Source organism: Loxodonta africana, chromosome 7, assembly GCF_030014295.1.
Source record: "Loxodonta africana isolate mLoxAfr1 chromosome 7, mLoxAfr1.hap2, whole genome shotgun sequence".
NCBI lineage: Eukaryota > Metazoa > Chordata > Mammalia > Proboscidea > Elephantidae > Loxodonta > Loxodonta africana.
Genome location: NC_087348.1, coordinates 14,305,312 through 14,321,818, shown reverse-complemented (window position 1 = coordinate 14,321,818; position 16,507 = coordinate 14,305,312). Strand labels below are relative to the sequence as shown.

Below are 16,507 nucleotides of genomic sequence, written 5' to 3'. Positions count from 1 at the left end.
AGCTTTTTTCTGTCTCTATGCTTCGTAGCATTAAGAGACATTCAGAAAATCCTTTAAAGAAACATAGAAGACTCACTAAAATAATCAAGTTATCAGATTTTAAAGGTGAAAGGAATGAGAGGTCATTTAGTCAAACTTCCTCCTTTTGAGAAGACCAAGGCTCAAAAGAGTTTTAAGATCAGTTAGCCAAGTAGCATGACTCATGTTATTGACCTGAAAGTGCCATAATCAAAGACGGAGAACAGTGTAATTTCAGATCCACAGGGAGATACGGTGTCACAAGGGGATACAATTATTAGCCACGTTTTTATTTTAATGCATTAAGATGATCAAAACACCAGCAAGAAATGCAGGAATGACAGGGGGAAAAGAAAATAACAGCGGAATCCTTTAGGATTGAGGAAGCAACTCTGTTAAGGGCTCCTTGATAGAAGAAAAGGTTCCTTGACGTAGAACTAGGTGGTAGGTATGGGTCTAATACAGCAACGATTATGAGGATGGCGCAGGACCAGGCAACATTTCTTTCTGTTATACATAAGGTCACTATGAGTCAGGACCTAACAGGACTTAACCCAACACCTAACAGCAGTAACAACATTGGTCAGAAAAAATTTCACAAGCCATATTTCTTGCGAGTTTAAGTACAAGAACTTGGTTTTGAAAATGCAAACATGGGATTATGCATTTCAAATGAATTTTTGAAAGCTTTCATCAAACTTCTCTAACAGTGTTCCTGAAAAAAAAAAAATAACCCATTGCCATCGAGATGATTCCAACTCATATGGACTCAATAGAAAGCCGAAGTGCTCCATAAGGTTTCCGGGGAGTGGCTGGTGGATTCAAACTGCCCACCTTTTGGTTAGCAGCCAAGCTCTTAACCACTACGCCATCATCATTCCTGAGATATTCTTTATACTTTACCATCTGAGATACTGTCTACTACTGAGAGGAAATATATGTAACATAACCGCTATTTATTTTAGTTATAGAAAGAGGCTTTTTGGTTATGGAGGCTGTTACTCAGAACAGGTGGATGCAAACTGGTGCCCCTAGGAATTAAGGCATGGAAAGAAAATTATCACTTCTGAGTTTGAGAAGGTGGTTGCAAAACAATAAGAATCAAATTTCTGTATTATAGTAAATCATATGTATATGTTTTGTATTGTATTACAGAAGGTTGCTAATAAAGATATCACCAAAAGTTAGAATCATCCAGAGGAAATGCTGGTAGTATGGCTCAGTGTCTGAATTCAAAAATCTCTACAACGAATCGTCTTGTTTTAGGGGTAAGTGTGACTTCATTTTGTCTGACTAAACTCGGGATCACGTACTATTTCAATTTAAAAAGGAGTATCCTTGGATCTGGAAAGGGACAGATTTGGTTGTCAACAGAGTAAAAGTTTCTGGTTTTGTTTTTTTTAACATTAACTCTTCTACAAATTTTGACTGATCCTATGTCTCTCTATAAACAAATATGTGCTTAGATATAAGCATACTGACTAAGCTAACACACACAGCGTAAGAGAGAAATCCACATAAGGAATAAAAGGACAAGAAAGGAGACCTTACTCTGAGAAAAAAGATCTGTCTCTGATCTGTGCTATCAGATAATTATAGAATTGTCTATTCTGTGAAGTTACAAACACTCAAGGTTCCAGACAGTTGATCTAGTTCTCTTAATAAACAGCAAGGAAATAGGATTATGCTCTTTCACATCTGAAGGGGAGAAAACTTTTCCACTCAGTTTGAACTTTTCCTCTGAATGTAGCTACTGTGTAGACCAATTGTCAGAGTCTCCTAGGGGACTGTTCAGCAGAGATTCTTAACTTTTTAGGGGCCACATGCCCCTTTGAGTATAGGATGAAAACTCTGAATCTTTTCCTCAGAATAACATACATATTCATAAGCCTTTTCACCCAATTTCAGAAGAGTTACGACCTCCTGGTACCCATTCATTGGCTCTAGATTAAGAACTGTTTTTAAATAAGACAACCCATCTTATCCTTCCCACACGCTGGCAGCCTTGCGTCCTTGTGGAGTTCTTTAAAAGTTATGGTTCTCTAGGCATTTCATAGTTTTATGTAGAACAACTGCCAGTCATATAAGAGGGGCAACAATTTTGCAAACCCACTCCTTTAACAGTTGGGAAAGTCATGTGGAATTAATGTTCTAGGTACCTATGTGCTTATACAAGATATACTTACTAGGTGTCTGCTCTGTGCCCATCTGACATATTACAGACTAATGACATAAAAATAAGAAAATCAAAGTTCAGACCCTCAAGGATCTTGCAACCTAGTGTGGAATGATTCTTACGTTCAGATCCAAAGCAACTATGGAAACAACACCATTCTTTCAAATTTGATGCAGAGGAAACCTTAAATTCTAAATCTCTAAAAATGTATGATTGTTACTAAAAAAGGGGGGGGGCTCTCTATATAAAAATCTTCTCTAAAGTTTATCTTTAAAATTAGCCCTTGCATTTATGTATTTCATAGACACTTCTCATACAAAGAACTAGAACTCTTGAAGTTAAAACATTCAGTAGCTTCCTATTAAAAATGTTTATATGAAAATGGAAATAACATACCCTCTTAATTAAAAAGTAATTAAAATGGGATTCTCATGTGAAACATCAGTTCACATATAAATTCAGAAACAGATTTGCTGGAAGATATCTACTGGGACTATAATTACCTTCTTATACATTAAAAAAAAAAAGTTGAATAATAATTCTCCCTACCTTAATCCATCCCTTATCAAATGTGAAGACCTTGTGCAACCAACTCCACCTTGGATATCCTTTGTTTCTCTGTGTTGGGCTGCCCCCGACCCTCACAGCATGCTTGTGTAAAAATCCATACCAAGTAATCCTTGAAAGAAAAGATAAAGTATTTCATGTTTAATAGATTTCCAAAGTACAATAAATTATTAGATAGATGGCTTCCTGCATCCAAGTAGGTTAGTAACTTCATGTTCTCTCTAGTAACCTGAATATCCTTCTCTCATGTCATTACTTGATGGGTAGGGAGGATAGCCTGTGGTAACATCAGATTATCAACTTTCTTATGGGATAATTGCCCAGTGCTACTACCGCTGAATAGCCTGGTGCTCCAAGCATGGCTGGATCCTCTTTGTTAAATCTCAGACCTTTCTGGTTAGGGCTTTCTTTCTGGGCTAACAAGTATAAGAAATACATGGTTAATTTCATTGCTGTTTTATTTTTTGCAAATGTTTCTTATGATGAACACTCATTAGAATCCTGTTATGTATCACATGGTTTAAGTACTAATAACATTTTTTTTCCACAGGTTATCCAGATCATGATTGGCACCTTTCATGTTTTCATGTGGTATTTTGTAATGTTTTTGTATATGGGACAAAATCACGGAGTCTTTGGAACATATGAACCTTTAACTTACAAAACAGGATGTGCTTTATGGGGAGTTTTTGTGAGTAGAATATAATTTATATTGATTGATTCATTCATTCAGTAAGATACATGTTGTATAGTTGACAGTAGGGGACAGGTTCTAACCAAAGTTTTCAGGAGAATTATGTAACTAAATCTTATGTTGGCAATTTATTCAAAATCAAACTCCTTTTCAACAAATATCATTGAGTGCTATTCCAAGAGCTGTGGATACAAGAGTGAATACATAATGACAACAATAGGTTAGATTATCCCTAGATATGTTAAAGACAGAATCTTAACCATGATATCCATTAGCACAGTTAATTTTCAAATTAAGTTTCTTTACTTTAGTTTCCTTGTACAAAGAGTCCACACTCATATATTTTCTAAATTTGTGGTTACCTGTGCTGTTCCATGGTTTGTAGGCAGCCATAAGATAGGATGAAAACCTGGAGAGTATGGCATCCTGGAAACCAAATGAAGAGACAGTGTTACCAGGAATGGGGAAAAATCAAATATCTTCAACTCCATTATGTTAAGTAAGATAAGGGCTGAGAATTACCCATTGGATTTACCAATATGGAAGCCACTAGCAAACTTGACAGATAGTTTCAGTGAAATGGTGGGGCAAAAGCCTGATTGGAGTTAATTTAAGAAATAATGGAAGGAGAGGAATTGGAGACAGTAAATGCAGGCAGCTCCTTCAAGGACTCTGCTGTAATGGGGTTAAAGAAGTGGGGTAGTAGCTGGGAGAAAGTTGTATCAAGAGAGGGTTGGTAGTAAGTTGTAAAAACTAATATGTTGGAAATTTCGAAGAAATAATATGTCTGTTGATGGGGCTGAATCAAGAGAGAATGAAAATTGATGATACAAAACAAATGAGTAGGGGGCTTTTTTGGAGCCATGTACCTGTGTAGACAAGAGATGATGAATTTTAGTGCACAAGTCAGTCGATCATAGCAAAGAGCATGGACAGTTCATCTTTAGCAGTGGTCTCAACTGGGGTTGATTTTTCCCTACAGAACTGGGGGGATGCTACTTGGAACTAGTGGGCAGAAGCCAAGGATATTTCTAAACATTCTACAGTATACAGGACAGCCCTCCACAGCAAATAATTATGCAACCCTAATGGGATAATGTCAAAATATAGTAACAGGAACAAAAGGCAGAGTAACAACAGATTTTGATGGGTAGGTAGATGAGATTTTGGGAGTACATGGAAGTTTTCTTCTGATGGCTTCAAGTATCTCAGTGAATTAGAGCTAAGAATGAAAATGGGAAAATAGATTGGTTGTTTGAGGAGAGAAAAGAGGATATGAAATAGTCATCTAGGAAGGTTAAGAGAGTACATGAATAATGGAAAAGTAGTCTGATTTCCATACACCCTTAAGGGCTCGCTTGAGGTTCAGGAACATGATTATATAGTGAAATGAGTCATGTGTCTTTCTCAGGCTCTGTTCAGTGTAGGTGTGAGTCATAGTAGGAGGAGAACTGCATTTAATCAAAATTTTGCTTTAACCAAGCAATTGTGATAAAACAAAGACACAAAGGAGTTGAGATTGTATGTAAGGGAGTGTTTGTAATGGTTGATCATGGAATTTAAGCTGATGAAGGAGAGAAGAATATAACATGGAGGTGAGGGTCTCAGATTATACATCCAAGTGGAAGTCAATTCTTGGAGTTAGAGAACGAGAGGGCATGAACTAAAAGATAGCAGGTAGTGATTCAGGTGGAGTACTTGAAGTTGAGATTTGGAAGGTGTTGGTTATTGGCAGAGACGATGCCAAGAGAATGAATATGCAAGTGTGTGACTAGGATAGGGAGGAGTCAAAACGTTGGAGGAGAGAAATTCAAAGAACCACAATCCCAGGGTGTTAGAAGGATCATTTGTGTGTATGTTGAAACCAATTGCCATCAAGTCAGTTCCAACTTATGGTGACTACATATGTGTACATTGAAATCACCAAGAATTAAGTGGTATTGGAGACAGAGTCAGAGGCAAGAATTAAAATCATCTAGAAATTGATGCTTAACCAAGGGGTCAGTAGATGACTTCAGCCAGGAAGGATAATGAGTGATGGAATCTGCTGATATGTGATTCAAAGCTAGGGGAGGGAAAGTGGTTAGAAGCAGCAATTTAACCCATTCGTGGGACTGATCCAAGGTGGATACCACTTGAGAGGGCTATACAGGAAGCTGTAACCTCTAGAAGAACCCCTGCCTTTATACACTGGCTCTCAAGTGTCAATGCATTGCCTTGGAAAACAATAGGAGAAAAATAATGAATTTTTAGACCAAAATCCAGATAAATGATCCGTGTCCCTCAGTGTTTAATCTTTTGTGTTACAAACATAGCATGTTTAACTCCTAGAATAAATTACCAAACATTTCAATTAAATGGAATCCAATACAGAACTTCTCACTTAGGTCATAATTTTGAAAGGCATCTTTGTAAAACACATGGTTTGGTGATCTAGTTAGAGAGCACTCTAGTGTAAAATTCACAAGATACTCTCATTCTTTATTCTGAGCTTATCTTCACTGTAAAAAAAAAAATTTTTTTTTTTTTTTTTTATCTTCACTGTGTTCCTCGGAAATCTCAGCTATTGTTGCACTCTACTGAGTGTATAGATTTGAGATGTCCTTGTGGAGTTTGTAAGCTTCAGATTTGGCCTCCCTGTATATGGTGTGTAGCACGAATGCTATTTTGCTTTAAATTAGCTTTTGACTTGGATCTTTGTCAAAGCCACTAAAACAGTTAAGGCAAAAGGAATATGTCAAGGGAATTTTGCATCCTACCTGCAAACAATATGGCATATCTTTGCAGTTGTGGGAAATAGAGAACATAGCCTGGTATGAAACAATGGAGCCTCTTTTTTTAAGAAACAAAGGCAAAGGCGTAAATAGCAGCTGTTACCTCAATAATGGTTAGTCTCAGTTAAAAGATACATTTTGTACATGTGCAATTTATAATAGATTCATAGACCACTATCCACACCCGGACACATATGCAGTGATTATAATCAGTGGCATCATCTCATTAGGAAGGACAGCATTAGAAGTAATAATTGGATGAGTTCAGAAAGTATGCACACTTATAAGCGCACTTGGTCCCCGATTCAGGACTGCATATTCTAAACCTGAGTTCTGCCCATTGTCTCGTGCGTGTGTGTGCATTTGTGTGCGTGTGTTACTAGTGATGCCTCTGTTCAGCTTTCAGTTCATTACTGCATGATAGAAACTTTCTTGGCCCCTTCTGCTTAAACCGAAAATGGGGATATTTCTTTATAGTTTGTCATTCTGAGAATCGTAAAAAATAATTGACTTAAAAGAGCAAGTTGCTAAAAAAATAATTTTAAGTTGACAAGCATTACCAGTAGGTATTTATAAATATATGTTTTTATATCCAGTTTATCCTTTCAGGAATCTTTATAATAAAAACAGAAAGGCATGCAAGTCACTGTCTGGTAAGTTGCAATGTTTGGGGTATCTCTAGAAGTCCCTTATTAAAAAGTTAAGCAAATAGGCTTTAATGAAAAGATAGTGAGTCTCGAAACAATAAAAGACTCTACCTTACTTGTAAAATAAATGAAGAAATTAAGTGAATATCCAGGGACACATAAGTCAACGTAGACAAACAGATGACATGAGATTTGTGATCGCATTATGTAAAGCTTTCTAAATTTTAAGTGTAGATTTTTTTGTTTTGTTTTTGGTGTTCTACATTCTTTTAACATAGTAAGCGTTTTTCTATTTGAAAAATTTTTGAAAGGACCTCATACCTTTATATATGGACATAATATTTCTGTAAAACTTCATTTTCTGAGCTCTCCAGTTAAGGAATAAGATTGTAGCTTGTAACAAAATAAGGATCTGTCCAGAATGAAGTTCTGTCTATGGTATAGAAAGATAATTGGAAGAAAAAAATCTTAAGGTTGTAGAGCTAAAAGATAGTTTAGAAATTAATTAGTATGATCTCATAATTCTAAAGATTAAAAAACCATCGTCCAAAGATACTAATACATTTCCCTAGATAACAAAGATGAAAATGCAGGATTAAAACTCCTTGATTCCCATTTGGCTTTATTTCTACAAGTGGTTGGTTTTTTAAAATTTTTTTAACAGAGAAACTTTTATGTTCAAATCATACTTATAGATTTTTTTCCCAATTTCCCCATAAGACTGTAAACTACAATATCTTTGAGCCCAAATGGAAGATTGATGCTTAGTGATCTGATGGTATTTTAATTTTTCCTCCAGATTAAATTGGTTTCACGTAAACCAGAAAAATATTTCACTCTAACGGCAAACATACCAACACTCTCAAAACTTAGAAACGAGATCAAAGTTTTAACTCAATGACTTTTGTAAGCAATACAAAATATTTAATCAAAGAGCTTATTCTGAATATAATAAATTTCCCCTGTATCATCTTCTTAGGTTGCATGTGCTTTGTCCATGAACATCCTCTCCATAATTGCTGCAATAATTGCACTAATTCTAACAATAATTGAATTGTCTCAGTTTCATTCTGTGTCATATAGGAATTATGGACAAGCGGTAAGTGATCAATCCTATAGAAACATCATAATTTCAAAATGATTCTTGTCAGTGGTTTTCAAGCCTTAGGAGGTAAAATGGAGCATTTATCGTTCCTTAGGAAACTCTGATTTAGTAGTGAGCTCTTGATTGAAAGTTTCAATTCAAAAATAATTCTAAGATGATATGTTTTTGTAAATATTAATAAATGTTTGAATCCTTGACTTGCCCAGTTAAAACAAGTAAGAAAATTGAAGGCCTTGGTGATATGTATCTATACATTAGACGGGTTCACCAATGATTTCTCTTAATGAAAGAAGAGTATTATCCTGGACCATAAAACCATCTCCAGATCAACAAAAGAATACGCTGTTGACACAATTTGAACTACAGGCACCTAGTAAGTGCCACATTAGCACAGAGCTTTTCATACACAGTCTATTTTTATGTCTCACATGAATTTTGCTCTAAGTCCCAAAGAGCTAAATATACATGAACCTATCTTGCTTCAAAATATAACTGGTGAAGAGCAGCCTCCACAAAGTAGTTGTTGTTAGGTGCCCTCGAGTCGTTTCTGACTCATAACAACCCTGTGTAAAAAAACAGAACAAAACATTGCTGGGTCCTGTGCCACCCTCACAATCCCCATTGCTGCAGCCACAGTGTCAATCCATCTCATTGAGAGTCTTCCTCTTTTCTGCTGACCCTCCACTTACCAAGCATGATGTCCTTCTCCAGGGATTGATCCTTTCTGATAACATGTCCAAAGTATGTGAGATGTAGTCTCACCATCCCTGCTTCTAATGAGCATTCTGTCTGTACTCTTCCAAAAGAGATACAGTCACTGTCTTTGCAGCCCATGGTATATTCAGTATTTGTCACCAACACCATAATTCAAAGGCATTAATTCTTTTTCGGTCTTCCTTATTCATTGTCCAGCCTTCACATGCGTATGAGGTGATTGAAAACACCATAGCTTGACTCAGGAGCACCTTGGGCTTCAAGGTGATATCTTTGCCTTTCAACACTTTAAAGAGGTGTTTTGCAGCTGATTTGCCTAATGCAATATATCTTTTGATTTCTTGACTGCCGCTTCTGTGGGTGTTGATTGTGGATCCAAGTAAAATGAAATCCTTTACAACTCCAATATTTTCTCCATTTATCATCATGTTGCTTATTGGTCCAGTTGTGAGGATTTTTGTTTTCTTTATGTTGAGGTGTAATCCATACTGAAGGCTATGGTCTTTGATCTGCGTCAGTAAGTACTTCAAGTCCTCTTCACTTTCAGCAAACAAGGTTGTGTCATCTGCATGATGTAGGTTGTTAAAGAGTCTTTCTTCATATAGTCTCCCGTCTCAGGTGATTTGCTCAGCGTACAGATTGAATAAGAATGGTAAAAAGATACAACCCTGATTCACACCTTTTCTGATATTAAACCACCCAGTATCCCCTTGTTCTGTTCAAATGACTGCCTCTTGATCTACATACAGATTCCTTATGAGCAAAATTAAGTGTTCTGGCATTCTCATTCTTCACAGTGTTGCCCATGATTTATTATGATCCACACAGCCAAATGCCTTTGCATAGTCAATAAAACACAGGTGAACATCCTTCTGGTGTTCCCTGCTTTCAACCAGGATCCATATGTTATCAGCAGTGATGACCCTCATTCTACAACCTCTTCTGAATCCGGCCTGAATTTTTGGCAGTTGCCTGGTGATGTACAGCTGCAGCCACTTTTGAATGATCTTCAGGAAAATTTTACTTTGGTGTAGTATTAATGATACTGTTCAATAATTTCCACATTCTGCTGGATCACCTTCCTTTGGAATGGGCACAGATATGGATCTCTGTTGGTCAGCCAGGTAGCTGCCTTCCAAATTTCTTGGGATAGACGAGTGAGCACTTCAAGCGCTGCATCCGTTTGTTGAAACATCTCAGTTGATATACCATCAATTCCTGAAGCCTTGTTTTTCCACAATGCTTTCAGTGCGGCTCGCACCTCCTCCTTCAGTACCATCAGTTCCTCATCATATGCTGCCTCTTGAAATAATTGACATCAGCCAGTTCTTTTTGGTATAGTGATTGTGTATATTCCTTCCGTCTTCTTTTGATGCTTTTTGCGTCATTTAATATTTTCCCTGTAGAATCCTTCAGTATTGCAACTTCATGCTTGAATTTTTTACTCAGTTCTTTTAGCTTGAGAAATGCCATGCATTTGGTTTTCTATTTTCAGGCCTTTGCGCTCATTGTCATACTTTGTCTTCTTCAGCCACCCTTTGAAATCTGCTCAGCTCTTTTCATCATTTCGTCTGTTTGCTTTAGCTACCCTATATTCAAGAGCAAGTTTCAGAGTCTTTGCTGACACCCATTTTGGTATTTTCTTTCTTCCCTGTCTTTTTAATGACCTCTTGCTTTTTTCATGTATAATGTCCTTGATGTCATCCAACAACTCATCTGGCCTTCAGTCATTAGTGTTCAGTGTGTCAAATCTGTTATTGAGATGGTCTCTGAATTCAGATGGGATATGCTTAAGGTTGTACTTTGGCTCTCGTGGACTAGTTCTAATTTCTTTCAGCTTCAGCTTGAACTTGCATATGAGCAATTGATGGTAGGTCTCAAACTAGAGTCAACTTTAATGACGTGGATGGAGTCAAGTTTTCAGGACCTTCATTTGTTGATGTGGCATCACTCAAAATGAGAAGAAACAGCTGCAAACATCTATTAATAATCAGAACATGGGATGTACGAAGTATAAATCGAAGAAAATTGGAAGTCATCAAAAATGAAATGGAACACATAAACATGGATATCCTAGGCATTAGTGAGTTGAAATGGCCTGGTATTGGCCATTTTGGATCGATAAGCACATGGTCTTCTGTACCTGAAATGATGAATTGAAGAGCAATGGCATTGCATTCATTGTCAAAAGGAACATTTCAAGATCTGTCCTGGAGTACAGTAAGGTCAGTGATAGGATACTATCCATACTCAAATTTATGCTCCAACCACTAAGGCCAAAGATGAAGAAACTGAAGATTTTTACCCACTTCTGCAGTCTGAAATTGATCAAACACACGGTCAAGATGCATTGATAATTGCTGGCGATTGTAATGCAAAAGTTGGGAACAAAGAAGAAGGATAGGTAGTTGTCAAATAATGGCTTTGGCGATAGAAACAACACTTGAGATTGCATGATAGAATTTTGCAAGACCAATGACTTAGTCCTTGCAAATCCTTTTTTCAGCAGCATAAATATGGACCTAACCAGATAAAACACACAGGAATCAAATCAACTACATCTGTGGAAAGAGATGATAGAAAAGCTCAGTACCAGTCAAAATAAGGCCAGGGGCCAACTGCAGAACAGACCATCAGTTGTTCATATGCAAGTTCAAGGTGAACCTGAAGAAAATAAGAACAAGTCCATGAGAGCCAAAGTATGATCTTGAGTATATCCTACCTGAATTTAGAGACCACCTCAAGAATAGATTCGACACATTGAACACTACTGACTAAAGAACCAGACGAGTTGTGGAAGGACATCATACACGAAGAAAGCAAGAGGTCATTAGAAAGATAGGAAAGAAAAGATCAAAATGGATGTCAGAAGAGACTCTGAAACTTGCTCTTGAGCATAGAATAGCTAAAGTAAAAGGAAGAAATGATGAAGTAAAACAGCTGAGCAGATTTCAAAGGGCAGCTCAAGAAGACGAAGTAAAGCATGGTAATGACATGTGCAAAGATTTGGAAATAGAAAACCAAAAGGGAAAAGCACACATGCCATTTCTCAGGCTGGAAGAACTGAAGAAAAAATTCAAGCATCAAGTTGCAATACTGAAGGATTCTATGGGGGAAATAATAAATGACGCAGGAAGCATCAAAGGAAGGTAGAAGGAATACACAGAATCACAACACCAAAAAGAATTGGCCCACATTCAGCCATTTCAGGAGGAACTGATGGTACTGAAAGAAGAGGCCCAAGCCGCACTGTAAGGCACTGCAGAAAAACAAGGCTCCAGGAATTGACAGATTACCAATTGAGATGTTTCAACAAACGGATGCAGTGCTGGAAGTGCTCACATGTCTATGCCAAGAAATTTGGAAGACAGCTACCTGGCCAACTGATAAAAAGATCCATATTTGTGCCCATTCCAAAGAAAGGTGATCCAGCAGAATGTGGAAACGTACCTAACAATATCATTACTATCACACATAAGGAAAATTTTCCTGAAGATCATTCAAAAGCAGTTGTAACAGTACATCCACAGGGAACTGCCAGAAATTCAAGCTGGATTCAGAAGAGAACATGCAACCAGGGATATCGTTGCTGATGTCAGATGGATCCTGGCTGAAAGCAGAAAATACCAGAAAGATTTTTACTTGTGTTTTATTGACTATGCAAAGGCATTCAGCTATGTGGATCATAGCAAATTATGGATAACATTCCGAAGAATGTTAATCCAAGAAGACTTAATTGTGCTCCTGCAGAACCTGAACACAGACTAAGAGGTAGTCATTACAACAAAGGAAGGGAATACTACAATCAGAGTTGTATTCTTTCACCATATTTATTCAATCTGTATGCTGAGCAAATAATCCACGAAGGTGGACTGTATGAAGAAGAGCTTGGCATCAGGATTGGAGAAAGACTCATTAACAACCTGCAATATGTAGATGACACAACCTTGTGTCCAGAAAGTGAAGAGGACTTGAAGCACTTGACAGCACTTAAACACAACAACGATGTATCGATTTAAATAAATGTGCACCAGATTTTCCCTATAAATTGTAAGAAAATTCTTCAGTTACCCAAAAAATTCAGCCTGGAAATTTCAGTACTAATTATGGGTCAGAGCTTGGGAAGGGAAAAAATAAGTTATTAAATGTAAAATTATTTCAGGTTATTTTAGCTCATCGCTCTTACCCATAAGCTTATAGTCTTCAGTTTAAGATGACATATTTTCAAGATCTCCTTTTTGCAATCAGTATTACAAATCATTGCATATTGTATTTATCTGAACTCAATATTAGTGATCAGTTCTACAACCTCCCAAACCCACAGGATTCAGCTTTGTTTGTTGTAATTAGCTACACAAAATCAATTTGTATGTTAGACCTACATCTCAAACCCATCTTTTCCTAGTGGCATTATAGAATTATGTACCTACATTTTACTAAGGCATCCAACACTTTATGAGATTTTCCATATGCCAACTCTTCTAACATAAGCAAGCGACTTGGCTAAATCCATAAACTCATCGAGTTATCAGTGTTCCCAGCTAGGCTCAGGCACTCTCAAAATTACATACCTGCAAAATATGCTTCTCACATAACAGACTGGTTAGTAGTGTAGAGTCTAAAAGCATACTGCCTTTATTCATATACTTACTAGCTGTTTGTGATCCTTGGACAAGTTCCCTAACCTCCCAGGTTCCCTTAGTCCCCTTATCTGGAAAATGGAGAAAATGTTAATACATACCTCTTAGTTAATTGTTCTCTCTGTCTCCCAAACTCCTGACTGTTGCTGTAATGATCAGCTTGACTTCTCATTGGATATACTTCTGTCATCTAAAACTCAATAAACAGAAATTATATACCTGCTCTAAAGTACTGTGGGGCCCCGGTGGCACAGTGGTTAAGAGCTCAGCTGCTAACCAAAGGTCTGCAGTTCAAATCCACCAGCTGCTTCTTGGAAACCCTATGGGGCAGTTCTACTCTGTTCTGTAGGGTCACTTTGAGACAAAATCTACTCGACGGCAATGGGGTTCTAAAGTACTGTACTTCTAGACTCCTGTGTTTAGTCTCCTAGGCTCAATACATTAATGTAATCCTTAACCCCTCTCTGTCAACTATCTTTCCAATTACAAAATTCTGTTTATTCTTTATTTAAACGTTTATTATTTAGAGTTCCCTCAGTTGTAAGTGACAGGAAACAACCCAAATTGACAAGCAAAAAAGGCAACATACTTAAGCTGGGTCCAGAGGCTCAAATCATGTGTCAAGAATTCAGTTATTCTCTGTCTCTCTGCTATTTTCATATTTGAGACTGTCTGGAAGACATCTTGCAACTCCCAAGGGGAGAGTTTGAGACTAACACCAACACATATAAATTAAGAAGTGTGGGAACAATGACGTTTTCTGTCTTGCCAACTATGAGGTCACAAGTACTTCCCAGCCAAAATGTTATGATTAGGTGTTTTCAGCCAACAAAATTAAACCCAAAGTCTTTGCCTTGGCATTTCAAACCCTCTACTGCAATCTTTTCATTATCTTCCTGTTAATATCATACATGATGAACACTACTTATTTTGTCCTTATCTCAAAATATGTCATGTACATCTTTGCATTCAGTTTTTTTCTCACATAAAGCCACGTAGTGTAGGTCATGATACGTATTTAGCTTTATTCGATTTTATGTCACCATTTCTCAAATATTTTATCACACTTATTAAATTCCCTCTAACAATATAGGTGACAAAGAAGTTCATAAAAATTTAAACATGCCTAAAATGCTGATTTCCTCCTTCACTTTTTTCAGTCCTACCCTTATTTCAAAGGTCCTACCTCATTATGAGTTGGAATTGACTTGATGGCAACAGGTATACCTCTTTATGAAGCTTTCCTGGATATGAATGACTTAAAGTAAACTTTCTGTTCCCCAAAATTTTAGAGCAATTTTTTCTTCAATTTTGGCATATTTTACCTTATGTTATCTATTTTTCTTTTCTGCTTGATTTTAAACTCTGAGAAAACAGGAGCATTTTATGTGTCGCTGCATTCTTACCATCTAATTCTACCACCTGATACTTTCTTGCTTATAAATTATTAAATAAACTGAAAGAAGGAACATCAGAAGGTGAAGCGGGAATTGAAGGAAAGAGAGAATTATTATATTATTCATCTTAAGTCCAAATATTATTGTTGTCTTTCCACAGCCAGCATAAAAAACACATTTATTTTCTGAGTGAGCACCAATATTATTCATACAACTCACCAATCAGATAGGATAGTTGAAAATACCTTTCTAATAACAACAGAAAGTATCTGCTTTATTTATCCTAGCAGTCACAATCACCTTATGCTTCCAAGTGAAATACTGTTTTTGAACTTCTGAAATTTACTCATTCTTTCACATATTAAAAAAATTATATATGTGAGATTTTCATCACTGCATGTGTCAAGTAACTTTGTAATAAAACCAAAACCCATTGCCATTGAGTCATTTCCTACTCCTAGCAATGCTGTAGGACAAAGGCGAACTGCCCCATGGGGTTTCTAAAGAGTGGCTGGTGGGTTCAAACTGCCAACCTTTTGGTTACCAGCTGCACTCCTAACCACTGCACCACCAATGCTCCTGTTTGTAATAATAGCTGTTTTAATAGATAGGATTGCCTGATGATAAAAAAAAAAAAAAAATCTCCCAGGGCTGTCTTATCACTAGAGAAAAGACAGTCAAATCTTATTTACTGAAGAGTTTGGATAATAAGCTGTGCAGGGACTCTAGTGAAGAGAATAATGAGAATGAAGAGGTGTAAGAAGGAACAGTGTTGAGCGGTAAAGAGCATGGATGGAAGCTGTAGGTGATGAATTGGGGGAGTGAAAGCTGGGAAAATTGGAGCAGAAGACAAAGTGGAAAAGCCTAGGGAAATGGTAAAAGAGACTTATCTACTCTTTCTATTTTCCTTTACTCTCATACTAAGAGCACCTTCCGCGAATGTGTTTTCAGTTATTGAAGAGAGTAATATAAGATTCCCACCTATTTTCTGGTTTCAGAAACTTGGGAGGGAAGTGTCGCGTGTTTTACTGGTCTCCTACCACTTGGAAATTTCCATTGCGTTCGTATACTCACTCTTCACCTGTACTGATTTGGTAAGTATTCACCTACCCTCAGGCAAACCAAGAGATGTTGGTTTCTAATACGCACATTCTATGAGTAGATGAAACGCACTGGTGCAATATGTTTGGAACTAATAAAAATGGAATGTTATAATATTACCTTTACTTTTTTCTTTATTGTTTATAAAATTACAAAGCTAATACATGAAATAGCAAATAAAAAAGTAAAAAAAAATTATAGAGTAAAATGTTATTGTCCTCTTAATATTGTCCCTGTTACACCCACACAACCAAATCTACCCAAAAAAGCAGATGCAACACACCGTTTTCTTTTTTATTATGTGATCATATTTGTACTGCTTTGCCATGTGCATTTGTCTCAACAGTCATAAATATCTTTCCATTACGGAACATACACAAATGATGCTTTTTAATAGTTTCATTGTTTTCCTTACTATTTAACAGAACTGTATTACTGCGTATTTAGTTTGCTTCTATATTTTTCTACATTATAAACAGGCTACAGGGAACATCCCAATGCATATATTTTTGCATGCAAGACTGTCGATGGTTGATTCCTAGAAGTGTTAATTGCAGAGTCAAGTTTAATAGCATCCCAAAATGCTGTAACATCACAATATTAACAAAACCTATGAGAAGGATTTTTTTTTCACAAGATTGAAAAAACAAAAACTAGACATCTAACATTCATTC

At 36.7% G+C, this 16,507-nt stretch overlaps 1 protein-coding gene across 1 annotated transcript; it reads left to right on the top strand.

Moving 5' to 3' along the window:
* The first annotated feature begins 3,034 nt into the window (after nt 1–3,034).
* Nucleotides 3,035–16,073, top strand: MS4A13 (membrane spanning 4-domains A13). The gene is made up of 4 exons (XM_023559702.2): nt 3,035–3,452; nt 6,826–6,882; nt 7,856–7,975; nt 15,731–16,073. Exons 1-4 carry the CDS (start codon nt 3,120–3,122, stop codon nt 15,872–15,874), a joined length of 654 nt encoding a protein of 217 aa, XP_023415470.1. The 5' UTR covers nt 3,035–3,119; the 3' UTR covers nt 15,875–16,073.
* The last annotated feature ends 434 nt before the right edge of the window (nt 16,074–16,507 follow it).

Excerpts from the sequence above, each read along its gene's own strand:
- MS4A13 (XM_023559702.2), top strand. The coding sequence starts at position 3,120 with ATGGCTGGATCCTCTTTGTTAAATCTCAGACCTTTCTGGTTAGGGCTT. Across the intron at positions 3,453-6,825 it reads GTGCTTTATGGGGAGTTTTT|TTTATCCTTTCAGGAATCTT; the intron begins GTGAGTAGAATA and ends TTTTATATCCAG. Across the intron at positions 7,976-15,730 it reads ATAGGAATTATGGACAAGCG|AAACTTGGGAGGGAAGTGTC; the intron begins GTAAGTGATCAA and ends TTCTGGTTTCAG.